General features: G+C 46.9%; 1 protein-coding gene across 1 annotated transcript; it reads right to left on the bottom strand.

The window, feature by feature from the left end:
- Positions 1-1,589: 1,589 nt before the first annotated feature.
- On the bottom strand, positions 1,590-12,442 carry OASL (2'-5'-oligoadenylate synthetase like). Its single transcript, XM_016201557.2, has 6 exons — positions 12,245-12,442; positions 8,817-9,099; positions 7,863-8,038; positions 4,459-4,700; positions 3,792-3,939; positions 1,590-2,410 (listed from the first exon to the last, which is right to left on the bottom strand). The coding sequence occupies exons 1-6, from the start codon at positions 12,440-12,442 to the stop codon at positions 1,910-1,912; spliced, it is 1,548 nt and encodes a 515-aa protein (XP_016057043.2). The 3' UTR covers positions 1,590-1,909.
- Positions 12,443-14,249: the final 1,807 nt, after the last annotated feature.

Raw genomic sequence — 14,249 nt, 5'->3', positions numbered from 1 at the left:
CCACCGCAAAGGATTGTGGGAGCGCCTCCTCTATGGCTCCCCCCCACGACCCCACGTGAGAGCGGAGACGGGCAGAGCATTGTGGGGATTGTAGTTCTCAGACGCAGGCCGCCAAGGGCCATTGAATTGTCCTGGGAGTTTCCTCAAACGTTAAAGAGTTTAGAAGTACCAAAGAGATCAACTTCTCCATTCTTTTCTGGGTGAGGAAAATGAAACATACAGGGGGGATAAATTGCCTAAAGTCACCCAGGGGTTAATGACAGAACTAGGATTAATTTCCAAGGGTCTGATTCAGTGTAGTTTCAATATTATTCATTTATTCCAGGAATTCTGAAATCCATCTGGGAATCAGAAACCACTTAGACAGCCTGTTAAAATGCAGATTGTTGGGTCTAACCAAAAACTAGCCGAATCAGAATCTCTTGAGAGGTGGGACTCAGGAATCTGTATTTTCTCCAATATACTAGGGCTTTGCTTCTACTCAGAGTATAATCTATGAGCCAGTAGCATCCATAACACTCAGGAGTTTGTTAGAAATGAAGAGTCTTGGTTCAGCATAGACCTACTGAGTCACAACCCACAGTTAAATAAGTTGTCCGAGTGATTCAAATGCACAGTAAAGTTTGAGAGGCACTATCCTAGGTGATTCTGATGCATAGCTGGATTTGGGAAACATTGGCAGTTTTCTAGCTCAGGACTTCTCCATTCTTATCGCACATTGGAAACTTTTATATACTAACTCCTAGGACCCACCCAAAACCAACGCATTAGAATCTCTATGGTTACACAGAACACTCCACTATGATTTTGTTCATAGAAGGATGAACAAAATCACTTTTGTCTTTGGAATGCTTTTCTTCATGTTTTATCTTTAAAGCTGAGTGCCAAAATTTTTATTAAAATAAACTTTCTGGCCTTGGGCTTTTCTATTATGAAAGAGAGGAAGGTGACTTATGCATTAAAACAAACAAACAAAAACAAGAATATACCCATTACCTACAATGTGAAGAAAATAAAGCTGAGGGCAGGTCTAACCTGTCTACCCCATGGAAAGAAGGCACACTTTCTACCCCTGAAGGCAAAAAGAGGTGGGAATTAGGCAGATTACTAAGGTAAGTTGCCCAGAGGCTTTGAGAACCAATCATAAGGTGTATTTTATATTCTATTGAAAGTGAGTAGGGCAAAAAGCACCAGGACGCAGAGTATGGCCCCAGCCCCCCACAGGTTGCAGACAATGTCGATGACCACTCTGAGGCTCAAAGGATTAAGCAATCACCACCACTAGGACAGAAATGAAGACCATCCAAAAGAGAATAAACCACGGTTATTTATTCCCAACTTGCTATAGCAAGGGAGTCACGCAACATCCCCTACATTTAGCAGAGACTCCAAGACAGGGAATGGGAAAGTTGTATAGTGAAAAAGAGAGAAGGCCCCAGGTGTGCCCTGATTGAGGTTGGTGGCATGGGGAGGCTGGAGCAGGCTATCTAGAGGCAGGACATCATCCTATGTGATTTTTAGAGCGCTTACTTGGTTTTCGCTGGTTGGTCTTGTGTTGGAAGGCAAGGTGAGGAGGAGTTGTGTGTGGGGGGAGAGATTAAGGAAACTGGCAGATATCGCTCAAGTCCTGACGATTCTGTGTTCATTGCTGCACATGCTGTGGTTTCGCTTCCTAAAGGGGTGGCTGCAGAGGTTGTGGGTCAGAATTCTATTGTCATATGTGGTCTGGTTATTTGTATATCTAACCTCTCACACCCCTCCTCATTCCTACACTGAGAGGGACAGCTAGGATAACTCTTGACATAGCCGGTGAAGACATGGGACCTCCCCAGCACAGAACTGGAAGGAGTGATTAAGATGAGCCCTGGGTTAGATGGCAGAACCGCACAGAGAGGTTTCCCAGAGGAAACTAGCTGGATAGAAATGGAAAATTCGTGTCTTTCTTCTTGGAGAGGATGAGGGTGTCGCTGTCCTCGATACCATAGTTCTCAAACAATGACCAATCCTGCAGGATCTGGCCTTGGAACTGCAGCTCTTGCTGTTTTCTGAGCAGCCCCTGCTTGTCTTCTATCTGCTGCTTCAGGCTCAGGACTAAGCTTTTGGGGTCAATGGCATAGGCGTGGCTCCCACCATCAGGATTCCTCACAAAGATCTGGATCTCGGGGGGAGTGGTCTCCAGCAGACAAATGCGAGTGTTGGAGAAGATCCCAAAATTGGCCAGGGAGCTGCGGCTGCTGAGGAGCTTCCGCTCGCCGCTGGGCATCTGGAAGGACAGACGCTGCAGGCCGGAGCAGCCCTGTCTTTGCCGGATCTTCTCTTTAACCTTCCTTAGGGTCTCATAAGGGTTCACTGTGAGGATCAAATCTGGGCAACCCCACTGCTCCACAGTCACCTGGATGTCTCGTGCCCTCTGCAAGGGAGAGAAGAGAGAGGGGCTGAGTCCACATTCCCCTGTCTGACACGCCAAAGTTCCCTTCACCTGTCTTCATAGCAGCAGCAAATATTTAGGTGCCAACCACCTTCCGTGCCCCATGCTGGGTACCTTTTATACTCTTCTTAATGCATTTTATTCTCACAGCAGCCCTATAAGGGGTTGGTTCTCCTATTATCCCATTTTACAGATGGGGAAATTGTGGTCAAGAAGGGTGAAGTGGTTCACTGACCATCACAGAGGTAGTAGGGAGTAGAGCAGGTATTTGAACCTGTTCCAACATTTGTACTTCACCATCAGAGGCCACACTCAAGGGCCCAAGAGTCCCAGGTGGCTGAAGAACACACCTGGAAGGTGATGAGGAGGGCTGGCCCTCTGACTGATCCTTTCTAGAAGGAATAGAGGCCCAGCATGGTCAAATCTTCTGATTTTATCAAGATGAAAATCTTTGCACCGCCCTGCCGGTGTGACTCAGCGGTTAAGCATCGACCTATGATCCAGGAGATCGAGGTTCGATTCCCAGTCAGGGCACATGCCCGGGTTGCGGGCTTGATCCCCAGTAGGGGGTGTGCAGGAGGCAGCTGATCAATGATTCTCTCATTATTGATGTCTCTCTCTCTCCTTCTCCTTTCCTCTCTCTGAAACCAATAAAAATATATTTAAATAAATAAATAATACTCAACATTTCTACTTTACAGAATTATCCCTGGACAGGCACTTTGCAAATTGTAAAGTACAGTGTGAATAAAATAGATTATTACGGCCTTTGCCTGTACTGTAGGTTTGACATCACATTATATTATCTATTATTTAGCATTTTTGTTTGTTTGTTTTCTGAGTATATTCTCTGGTCATTCTTTCTAGCAGTTGTTTTCCCCCAGAGTTTGGAGCAAGGAAAAGTTTACTGATTGAGAAGGCCTAGCTTGAGAACATGAGGGAACTAATTCTTCAATCCATTTTAGGACAACTTAAAATTCAGGTGTCCTCTAGCAGTTTTCTGCAAGTTTATTTCAGAGACTGTTGCCCTCTCCCCCATCCCCCACCTGCCCCAAGCCCAGTGCTGACACAAAACAGCTGACTGAATGGACTTGCCTGGGCTCAGCTCATTCAAGGAATGACTGGAGCATGGAACTGATTCTCTGGTAGGTATGGAAAGAAGAAAGGAAAGGAGAACATGGATTTGAAGGTAAGAATTCTGAGGCTCAGAGAGTTGAATAATTTCCGCAAGTTCACTGAGCTAGTGGGTGGTGCAGCCAGGCCTCAAACTGTCTGATGATGCAGAAATAAATAAGTAAACACTATGCATTTATCTCATGCTGGGTTTCAAGCCCCTGGCAGCAGCCCAGAGAGGAGCCATTACCTTCACATTCCAGCTGGGGACTGGGTCGTCCTTGTTGTTATAGCAACAGTCCTGCTTCAGGCACTGGCAAGCCCTCTGAGCAACTATGTCCCATCTATGCCCTTCCGCCACGTTGTAGGTGGGGTCAGCCGGATCCAGGATGATGGGCCTGCAACACAGGGAGAGGGTGCCCAGGCTCTTTGTGGTTTGGAGGTCTGCAAGCCAGAAAGAAGCCTTCTCAGACATCATCTCTTCAAGGCCCTGAGCATCTGCTGTGTCTGGAGCCTCAGACTCTTGGTTCATGAGGGCCCAGAAACATCGCTGGAGAGTAACAGATAGAGACGATTGGATTTCCAAGAATTCATCTTGGGGAGAGTTCCCCCCAAAAGAGACACTCTACCTGGCCAGTGTGGCTCAGTGGTTGAGCGTCAACCCATGAACCAAGAGGTCATCAGTTCAATTCCTGGTCAGAGTACATGCCAGGGGTTGCAGGCTCAGTCCCCAGGAGGGGGCATGCAGGAGGCAGCAGATCTATGTTTCACTCTTGTTGATGTTTCTCTCTCTATCCCTCTCCCTCCCTCTCTCTCTACAATTAATTTAAAAAAAGAAAGAGACACTCAATATCACATTTTTCTCAGTTCTCTTTCTTCTCTCTCTCACATGTGATTGGCAAGCAGGGGCCCAGTACCTCTGTCCTTGGAACTGTTTTTTGACAACATCCTCAATGATTGGGCTCTGGAACGTGTAGTACTTGGTCCAGTAGATGCAAAGGGACTCATAGTCCTGGAGTAGTTCCATCACAGTGGTGAGGCCTTCGTCCAACCTGAAACTCTCATTCTCCTGTGTACCCATTTCCCAGGCATAGATGGTCAGTAGCTCAAGAGCATAGAGAGGGGGTAGCATGGCCCTGGGGCATCTGGCTTTCACATACTGTTGAAAGAGGTGGGAAGAGAGAAAGAGACCCCAAGATTCTGTGTCAGGATGGTACAGGACCAGAAACTGGAAAATCCAAGTTCTTGTCTAGTAACAGTGGGAAATTGTTACTAGACAAGAATCGTTTCTGTAAATGCTGGCTCTGACCAATATGTAGCTTGTAGATAAACAGCATATTTGTATAAGAATCCTAGGAACTAACTTCAGAATATATAGACTCCAATCTTCAGTCATCCCAGTTCCGAGATTTGCTGACCTAATGACCTGGGTGCCGAAGATCAGGATGACGTATACTAGACCATCACTTGACCAGTTTCAAGATCCTTATTGGAATGGACTGTGGTGGCCTGCATGTAGAGAACTTTTCAACCCCCTCTGATTGATTTCTTTGTTCTGCTTTCTTTCTCCCGTCTTATAAAAACCTCTGCCTGCACTGAGATATAGAGATGGGCTTTGTGACAAGAGCCTCCCATCTCCCGATCAACGTTTCGCTCTCACATCAATGTTTCTCTCTCTCTCCCTCTCCCTTCCTCCCTCTCTAAAAATCAATATAAAAATCTTAAAAACAACAATACTGGGGAAAGTTTCATCTTGTTTCCATAACTGCACTGAATACTTCAAAATATAAAAAATAAACATCAGTTTGTTGGTAAACTTTTTAAAAACCAAGGACAACTCTTCATATGTGGAAATGATGCTTATAAAGTCCTTCCTGATACTGTCTTAAGGCTTATGAAAGCCAGCATTATAGCTAGGAAAAATTAACACTTTTTGGGCAGGCCGCAAGCATTAACAAACTTGGACATCTTTGAGATCAGTGACATCCTTTACAGTTAAGATTGGACAGATGAAATCTAGAGAAGCTAGATTGCATGTTCCTGTGATGAGAAACATAACTTTTGAAAATCAACTTTCTTTATCTGAGTTGCTACCTCCGCATTTTTTGGTATGATGACCCTGCTCACACCTAGAGCTGGACATTTAGATAGAACTTAAGTTTAGGATTCCCACCGTAAGTTCCTGTTTTGTTTTTCCCAGGGCACCTTTTAAAATAAAATAAGTTAATCCTGGGGAAAGTTAGTGACCTCCGCCCCAGCTGTCTTATAAATAATAAGTGCTTGCTACCCTGTTAGCTCATGATCTGGGGTAGAGGACAGCCTGTCCCCCTCACCCCACCTCTGGCTTGTTCTGTCCCCTTGCTTCTGGGCTCTGTAAGTAATAAATCTCGTGACTACTGCCTTTGTGTAGGTATATTGAAACTGCACCTTCAATCAACATGACCCTGTGGGTTTCACTTCCCCAGAGTAGGAGCTCAGATGCTGAGGGAACTACCTGCTGACCCCTCATTCAGCAGGTCATAATCTGCATTTTCCTAATTTCAATACACCAGTTCCGGCTTCTCAACACAGTTCTTTGTTCATTGACCCCAGTACATGAACTGATAAGGGCACTAAAATACTACTGAGCCATAAAAGTCAATGATAACACCAGGAACTTTAAAAAACCTGCAGACAAACGGGAGCTATGAGCCTTTTTTTAGCATCATGGGACTCTGGTTTTGTTTAAAATACAGTACAGGCTCTTTATGTCCTTACGTATCGATCAACACACCTTGTAACCCTTAGCTAGATAAAAGTTGTCAAATAAAAGAAAACATCAAATTAATAATACTGAATCAAAAAGCTGTTTCATAAAACCATAGGTAGTCAAATCCCTGAGTTAGGGGCAGAGGCTTGTACAAAAGAGAGGACTATCCAAGTAAAGCTGGTACATTGTCCCTCGGACACTACACATAAACGTGTATATCATGTTCAGGAAGGAAACACTTTACATTCTGAAACAAACAAACAAACAAACAAACAAAGCAGATGGATCGTTCTATTGAGGTCTAGTTCTCCAAATCCACAAAACCTTGGATCATTTCCTCTAAGTGACTGTCTCACCAGCAAAAACAATTTTATTCTTGGCTTTGGCCGTGCTAATGTCTAAAGATATTTCACAACCTTGTTTGATAGGATAATCATGTAAGAAAACTGCTGTTTTCCCACCATAAACAGACTAACTGTAAACTTACTGACCTTGGTAATTTTCTGATTTTTATCTATCAATACATTTATTCTTTTTTAAAAATAATTGATTTTTAGAGAGACAGGAAGGGAGCGGGGGGAGAGAGAGAGACATCGATGTGAGAGAGAAACATTGATCTGCTGCCTCTTGCATGCCCCCTACCAGGGATGGAGCCCACAACTCGGACATGTGCCCTGATGGGGAATCAAACTGGGGACAAGATGATGCCCAACCCACTGAGCCACACCGGCCAGGGCAGTACATTTATTCTTTTTTAACTGACTCCTTCTGAAATCTGACTCTCATACCACTTTTAAAAGTTAGACAGTGTCTTTCTATTTTTCTAATTTTTGTGTTTCTGAGCCCTTCTTTCATAAGTCTAGATGAGTGTTCATCTGGATTTTTTGTGTCCATAAACCTTATATGAATTTTTATTTAAAAACCACCAAGTCAGTAAAACAGACTATAAACTTCATTCTGAATAATCTCTCCGGGAATAAATATACACATCCTGACATATCTTAAAGACATTTACAGTTTCCCTTAACATTTTTTTTTCAATTATAGTTGACATTCAATATTATATTAGTTTCAGGTGTCATCTGGATATTTTGAAATGTACATGGTCCCGTGCAGACATTGCATGTGAAATCTAAAAAGCAGCTGCTGTGAATCTAGTCACTCAGTAATAGTCATGACACTCAGGGACTCCACCTTTGCAGGGGGAATCGGTGCAGGTGGAATGAAATGAATCTTTCCTGGTTGGCAGCCCTTATGGGTGGAGATTCCCGTGCAGATCCCCCGGTGAACCTGACATCAGTACTATGTGTAACTGGAGCATCTCAAGGACTTGCTTCCTGAGGGTCTGTAAATTCCTTAGTTTTCTCTTGTTTTCAGTTTTTCTTTCTCTCCCTTCCTCCCCTTCCTCTAGCTTCTTCATGGTTTCACTTGATAGTTCAAAAGCCTGGCATCTCTCTCCAGCCACCTCCGTCTCTCCTTGAGGCAGTTTCCTGAGATGGCACATCTGGCCTCTGCCTTTTCTTCCCCCGGCTCCTCCATCCCCCCTTCTGCCCCATCCGGGCAGCCCCTCACCTGCAGGTACCAGTGTTTGACCAGCCTCAGGAGGCTCTTCAGCTTGGTTGGCCGATGCTTCACGAAGTCTCTCTGCAGCTCGCAGAAGGAGGGAGAGAAACTCCCAGGGTAGCGGCAGGCCTTGATCAGGCTCACATAGACCTGGGGGTGTGGCTGAGAGTTGGGAGCAGAAGGCCCTGGGGCGAGAGGAAACAAAGGGGGAGAGCAGGGATTTTAGGAAACCTCCTGTTTGCCAAGTGGCCTGTGCCTGGAGAGCCTGCTAATTCATTGGAGTATTTTTCCAGGGAAACCTGAGACCTCTAAGAATAAACACAGACTGTCCTTCCGGAGAAAAGAAAGTGGGTTTTCTAATTCTTCGGCCATTGAAGGACTATTGTCTCCTCCCTTGATGTGCTCAACGCTTTCCCTCGATGCCCGCTTGGGATCTCTCGCTCAGATTTGTTTGGACCTCCCGTCACCCTGGGGGAGGCCCAGTTCTGGTGGGAGAGCTGGGCTCTGAGGGTGCATCTGCTGAGGGGTGAGCCGCTGGGCCTGCATCGCGAATGCTTTGCTCCGGTCGCTCTGTGTTGATTGTAATGCGCCTTCCCTCTCTGTCCCACTCCCCTGTTCCCTTCCAGCGTTCCCAGGAACTGTCTGCTCTCAAGCCCTTGTCGCAAGGTCACTTGTGCTAAGTGCTGTAGAAGCGCCTGAGGCTACTCTTCTAACCCCTTCCCTTCGGTGGGTCTTGCCTCCTCTTGCAATCATATATTTATCTGCGTGATTCTTTGAGAAATCTGTTTCCTGAGTTGAGCCACGTGACAGCCAGAGCTGGGTCAGCCCAGTGCATTGTGGCCCCCGGGCCCCAGCAAGTCACGGGTTGAAGGGATGAATGGGGCCATGAATGAGAAATGGGGCCGTTGCAAGCCTCTCAGGAAGGGCAAATGTGTGGGTCAGGTGGGCGTCCTCTCTCCTTACCCAGGGCCCTGTAGGCAGGCACGATGGTGACAGTGATGGTCTCCTCGATCTGCCTGGTCTGGATGGTGAAGACGAGAGCATCGGGGACTCCCTGGGCCACCTCCAAGTCTTCCAGCCCGAGGGACAGCAGGTCCTGACAAGTCCACAGCTTTCTCCGGATCAGTTTCAGGACAGCTTGGTGGTGCTTGGCCTCCTCCTGGAAGCTGCGGAAACAGCTCAGGAACACCACCAGCTCCACCTCCGTGCTGCCGCGGAGCACTGTGCCATTCCCAAAGGAGCCCACCTGCAGGACACAGAGCCCTGTCACCCCAGGCCACTGTCTGTGGCAGGCAGCCCCCGGGGCTCTTCACGCTTCACACGTTTCAAGCTCATCACATGGATGGGTGGGTGGCGCCAATAGCCCCTCTTTTAAGGGGAGAGAAAGCGGATGTCAAGGGGATAAGCCACTCGCCCAGGGCTGCCTTTGAACAGTTGTCAAAGATCTTATTCAACTCAGGAATTAGCTAGGGATCCAGGCAAAGAGTAAAGCTGGTTCCAAGAAGAAAGACAAACAGTTTACACAGATCATCAGGACTACTCTAAAAGTAGGTAAAAATAAGGTTACTTAGGTTAGACACAAAACTGGTTGATACTCCACAGGGCAAAATAAAAACAAAGCCTTTGGGGGTATTGTTTCCACCAGATAATTCTTCAAGTTAACATGTGACATCACAGTATGTGGGTTCTCATCAAATGGTAAATATCAAAGTCACACGCAGGTAAATTTCGTAGAACAGTCAAGTAATCTTTGTGTGTTTGTTAGACAGTGTCCTAGAGCGACACTGAGAGGGCAGGCTGCATTCTCTTTTCCAGGCTTCTTATTTACTACACTGCCTCTCCCTGAGACCGTCTCCTCATCTGCAAAGCCATGCCTGTCCCAAGGTAATGGGAATGCCTACTCCACAGGGTTGTTTGAGAATTCTGGGGGACGGGGGGCCTGAGTAATTTATGACATTAAAGACCGGGGCACAGGATTGCCTAGAGGATAAGAGTCTGGGCTGTGGCATGGGGCAGCCTGACTTTGACCTCGACTCCCGGCTTTGTTTTCCAGCCATGTGATTATTCTGAACCCTAGGTCTGTAAAATGAGAGAAGTGATGGACCGTGAGTCATTGGGGCACTGGGAGGGGTCAGATGAGGCGTGTGTACCAAAGGCTGGCCCGTAGCTCGGGGCAGCTGCCTCTCCGGGTGGGCGAATCGCTGCAGCTGCCGTGGGTTGAGCACTCGCTGTGTCTGGTGCTCCCGAAAGCCCTGTACACACAAGACCTTTTCATCTTTATGCCCAGTGATCAAGGTGGGCACCAGCATGGTTCTCTCCGAAGTACAGATGAGGAAACCGAGGCAGAGGGGGGTTAATCAACTTGCCCTGGGATCCTCGCCAGGAGTCATGGTCATAGAATCAGAACACGGGTCTGTGAGCCAGGCCCTGCTTCTGAGAAGGAGGGGTCTGCCATGGTGCCCCCTCCTACATTTTCCTACTTGCATTTAGACTCGGCGTTCCTGCCCCGTGTGAGAGGGTTGGGGGTGGCTCCCGGTGTGTGGACAAGGGCCACACCCCGCTGAAGGCCTTTGATAAGACCCGGGCAGAGAGGAAAGAACATTCCAGGATAGGCTTCATGACTTGCTTCAGTTCAAACCTATTTAAACCCAACTCATCTGAGGACAAACATTTGCTCATGTGGACCAGCCCAGCTCACCAGATTTTAGGTGGTGGTGGTGGGGGGGTGTTAGAGGCCGAATAAAGTACTACTTCTCATTGGCCACTGCTTTCCGGGCATCTCTATGATTTTGTGGTTTTGAGGGGGGAAGTGGGTATGGCCTGCAGGCAGAATCTGAGAACTGGGTAAAGATCATTTCCTGCCCTCAGAACTCATTCTGCCTGTAGCGTCCTTCTGTCCGCAGACTTCCCCCCTTCTACCTGCTGTGCGGTTCGTTGTCAGGGTTGCCAGGGGTGTGGTCCGGGAGGGTCTGCCTGACTCACACTGGCACCCCAGACCAAAAAGATAGCTTTTTTCTGAGCACTTACCATGTTCTAATCATTTACCGCCCCCCCCCCCCGCCCGATTTGCCGCCGCCCCAATTACAGATGAGAGCGAATGTAGTAAATCTATGGCCACACCTATGGCCACAGCCAATAAGGGAAGGAACCAAAAATCACACCTACATCTGTCTAGTGTCGAAATGTGCGGTTTCTCACGTCTAAATCACGTGACCTCAAGCTTCAGATGCTGGGGACGGGTAGAAAGAAGAGATGGGGGCCTGAGGCTTCTAAATCTTTCCCTGAGGTGGCTGCCCCTGGAGAGAGGATAGAGCACTGGGCTGGAAACTAGAATTGGGGGGGGGGGGCTTGATTCTAGTCTTGCCTTTGCCACCAGCTTCCTGTGTGACCTTGGGACATCGCTCACCCTCTCTGTGCCTTGGTTTCTTTAATGTTTAAACAAGGGACTGACTGAGACTGTAGGATTCTCTATGGCCTTTCTGGTTTTGACCCTCTTGAATTTTGATCCTAGCAAGGACAGGAGGTGACATGAGGGAGCTGGAAGAAGGACTTCGAGGGGAAATCTCACTGGGGCACCCTTGAGCCTTGGCTGCCGAGTCAGATAGATCCCTGGTTCAAATCCCAGCTCTACCACTAGCTGCGTGACCTTGGGCAAGTCACCTCACCTTCCTGTACTTTCATGAAAAAAAGAAAAGAAAAAACCCACCACCACCTTTTTATTATCAAAAATGTAAAACATAGAAACATAGAAACTACAATGAACTCATATATCCAATCTAAACTTCTCACCACATTTGCTTCATCTAAACCACATTAAAGTAAATTACAGACACCAAGAAACTTTGTCCTTAAATACTTCAGCATTTGTGTCCAATGAAAGAGGACATTTCCCCCATAACTGCAAAACTGTACACCTAACAGAACTGACAGTGATTCCCTCATATTATCTAATATCCGGGTCATATTAAAATTTCCCCGGCCCTGGCTGGGTGGCTCAGTTGGTTAGAGCATTGCCCTGATAAGCTGAGGCTTCAGGTTTGATCTCTGGTCAGGGCACGTACAAAAATCAACCAAGGAATGCACGAATCCGTGGAACAACAAAACTCTCTCTCTCCCCTCTCTCTAAAATAAATTTAAAATGGGAAAAGAACTGTACCTGCCTCACAAGGTGCACAAGTTAGAGACAATATGTGTTAAGGGATTAAGCTAGTGCACCCCAAAAGTGAACTATTACTAGCTTCCTTACTGGATTGTTCTGCTCAAGCCCGCATTGTGGTGGGGTGCAGACAGCTAAGGTGGGTGTCCTGAGATGTCAGCAGCATGGGCGAGAGATTACGAGGCCAGGGGTCCCCAGCATCCTCAGGGATAAGGACCCCCATGCTGGGTCTCACCTTCACGGTCTTCAGCACCCGCACCTCCTGGTCCAGCCCATACTCTCCCTGCAAGGTCTCCTCCCTCAGCAGCTGCTCCACGGTCCGCACAGCGTCCAGCACCTCTTCTTTCCACTCCCGGCTGGGTTGCAGACACTGGGCCACGAAGGAGTCCAGCCTGGAGGCAGGGGTGCCGTACAGATCCGAGGACAGTGCCATCTCTGTCTGAGAGTACCACTGCTTGACAGATATATAGCCACACACCCCGCTCCTGGCATACACGCCCTTCTTTAAGGCAGCTCCTCCTTAGTTATCTTCTAACAACACCCTGTTGGGCTAAAAGATCATAGCAGAGAGGAAATCAGGACTGACTGGGCCCATCTGGGGCTCCCTTCTTGAGGGCCCCCTGCTGTCGCAGAGGCGCTGAGAACACTGAGCTGAGCCTGGAAGGACTGGGGCCACCTTAATAGGCTTGGCTTCTGGCCCACCTTTCTGCTGCTATTGGTTTCGATTCTCAACTTTTTGAGTTTCCTTTTCATGACGTTTGGAAACTGAAATTGGCTTGAGTTTTGCCCTTAGAGAAGGCAACTCTCCCAGTAGGTCAGAGTTGGATGGTAGGTCAATCCAATCACCCCACCTTGTCATACAAACAGGTTCGGAAAGAGAAGGGACTAGTTCACAGTTGGGATGAGCCACAGGAACTTGAGTCAGACAGAACAGACTTTATTTATTTTAAATTTATTTATTTTATTTTTTTCAATTACAGTTCATCATTTTGTTGAATCAATACAGTTCATCAATATCATTTTGTATTAGTTTCAGGTGAATGGCATAGTGGTTAGACAATCATATACTTTACAAAGTGATCCCCGTGGTATTTCCAGTGCCCACCCGGCCCCATACACAGTTATGGCCATATTACTGACTATATTCCCTGTGCTGTACTTATATCCCCGTGACTATTTTGTAACTGCCAGTCTGTCCTTCTCAATCCCTTCACCTTTCTCACCCAGTCCCCCGGCTCCTTCCCCTTCTGGAAACCACCAGTCTGGTCTCTGTATCTGTTTCTGTTTTGTTTGTTCGTTTACATTGTTCTTTGGGTTTCACATATAAGTGAAATCATATGGTATTTGTTTTTCTCTGACTTATTCCACTTAGTATAATACCTCCTAGGTCCATCCATGTGGTCACAGATGGTAAGATTTCCATTCTTTTTAAATAAAAAATATTTTTATTGATTTTTTAGAGAGGCAGGGAGGGAGAGGGGGAGAGATAGAAACATCGATGATAGAGAAACAGCAATTGGCTGCCTCCTGCACGTCCACCTTCAGTGGAGCGGGTGGTGGGGAGACATTTGTGCCTCTACCTGTCATTTGGGCAGATGCCCATTTCCATGCTGCTGAACCACTGCTGAGGATACCAGTAGGTTCTCTTGACCGCAGATGACTTCCTTGTGAATCCTGTGTTTGAATCCCTTATGTTGGAAATACATTCAAAATAGAACTATTGACATGTCGCTGGCAGAAGACCACGGTGAAGTATTAATTCCTTCCCAGGTCACACTTCCCTTCTCCCTGCTCACCAGCTAGCTGCCTAGTGGACCCAACTGGTTCTGAGTTGGGCTTAGAAGAGCAATGTTGTTGCAGTGTGGTATGCACTGAAAACACCCAGCACTGATCGTGTGCGGACAGGACTTTATTTGAATGAGACAATATAGAAAGTCGGCACAGCACAGTGGCTAAGCATGGGAGCTGGTGTCTGATGATCTGTGTGAAATCATCCTGAAAGCCACATGAACTTGGGAAAGTGACTTAGCCCCGCTCTATCCTCAGTTCCCTGTTCTGTGACATGTGATACGTTTATTAGTTTAATGAGGCCTGAGTGGGGAACTCCACCCTTCCCTGAATGATAGTGCGCCCAGGTCTTTCCGGGTCTTCAGTGTCTTATAATTTTCCAAATACAGGTCTTTTATCTCCTTGGCTAAATTTATTCCTAGGTATTTTATTTTATTTTTTTATGCAATTGT

This window comes from Miniopterus natalensis, chromosome 20, assembly GCF_054644295.1.
Source record: "Miniopterus natalensis isolate mMinNat1 chromosome 20, mMinNat1.hap1, whole genome shotgun sequence".
NCBI classification, from domain to species: Eukaryota; Metazoa; Chordata; class Mammalia; order Chiroptera; family Miniopteridae; genus Miniopterus; species Miniopterus natalensis.
Note: the sequence above shows the minus strand (reverse complement) of the source record. Positions and strands in the feature narration are given on the sequence as shown.

Bases quoted from the DNA above. Each gene is read 5' to 3' on its own strand.
- OASL (XM_016201557.2), bottom strand. From the start codon at position 12,442: ATGGCACTGTCCTCGGATCTGTACGGCACCCCTGCCTCCAGGCTGGAC. The intron at 8,039-8,816 runs GTAAGGAGAGAG...CTCTCGCCCCAG, and splicing joins GCCTGCCTACAGGGCCCTGG to GGCCTTCTGCTCCCAACTCT. The intron at 2,411-3,791 runs GTAATGGCTCCT...TCTCCCTTGCAG, and splicing joins TCCCCAGCTGGAATGTGAAG to AGGGCACGAGACATCCAGGT.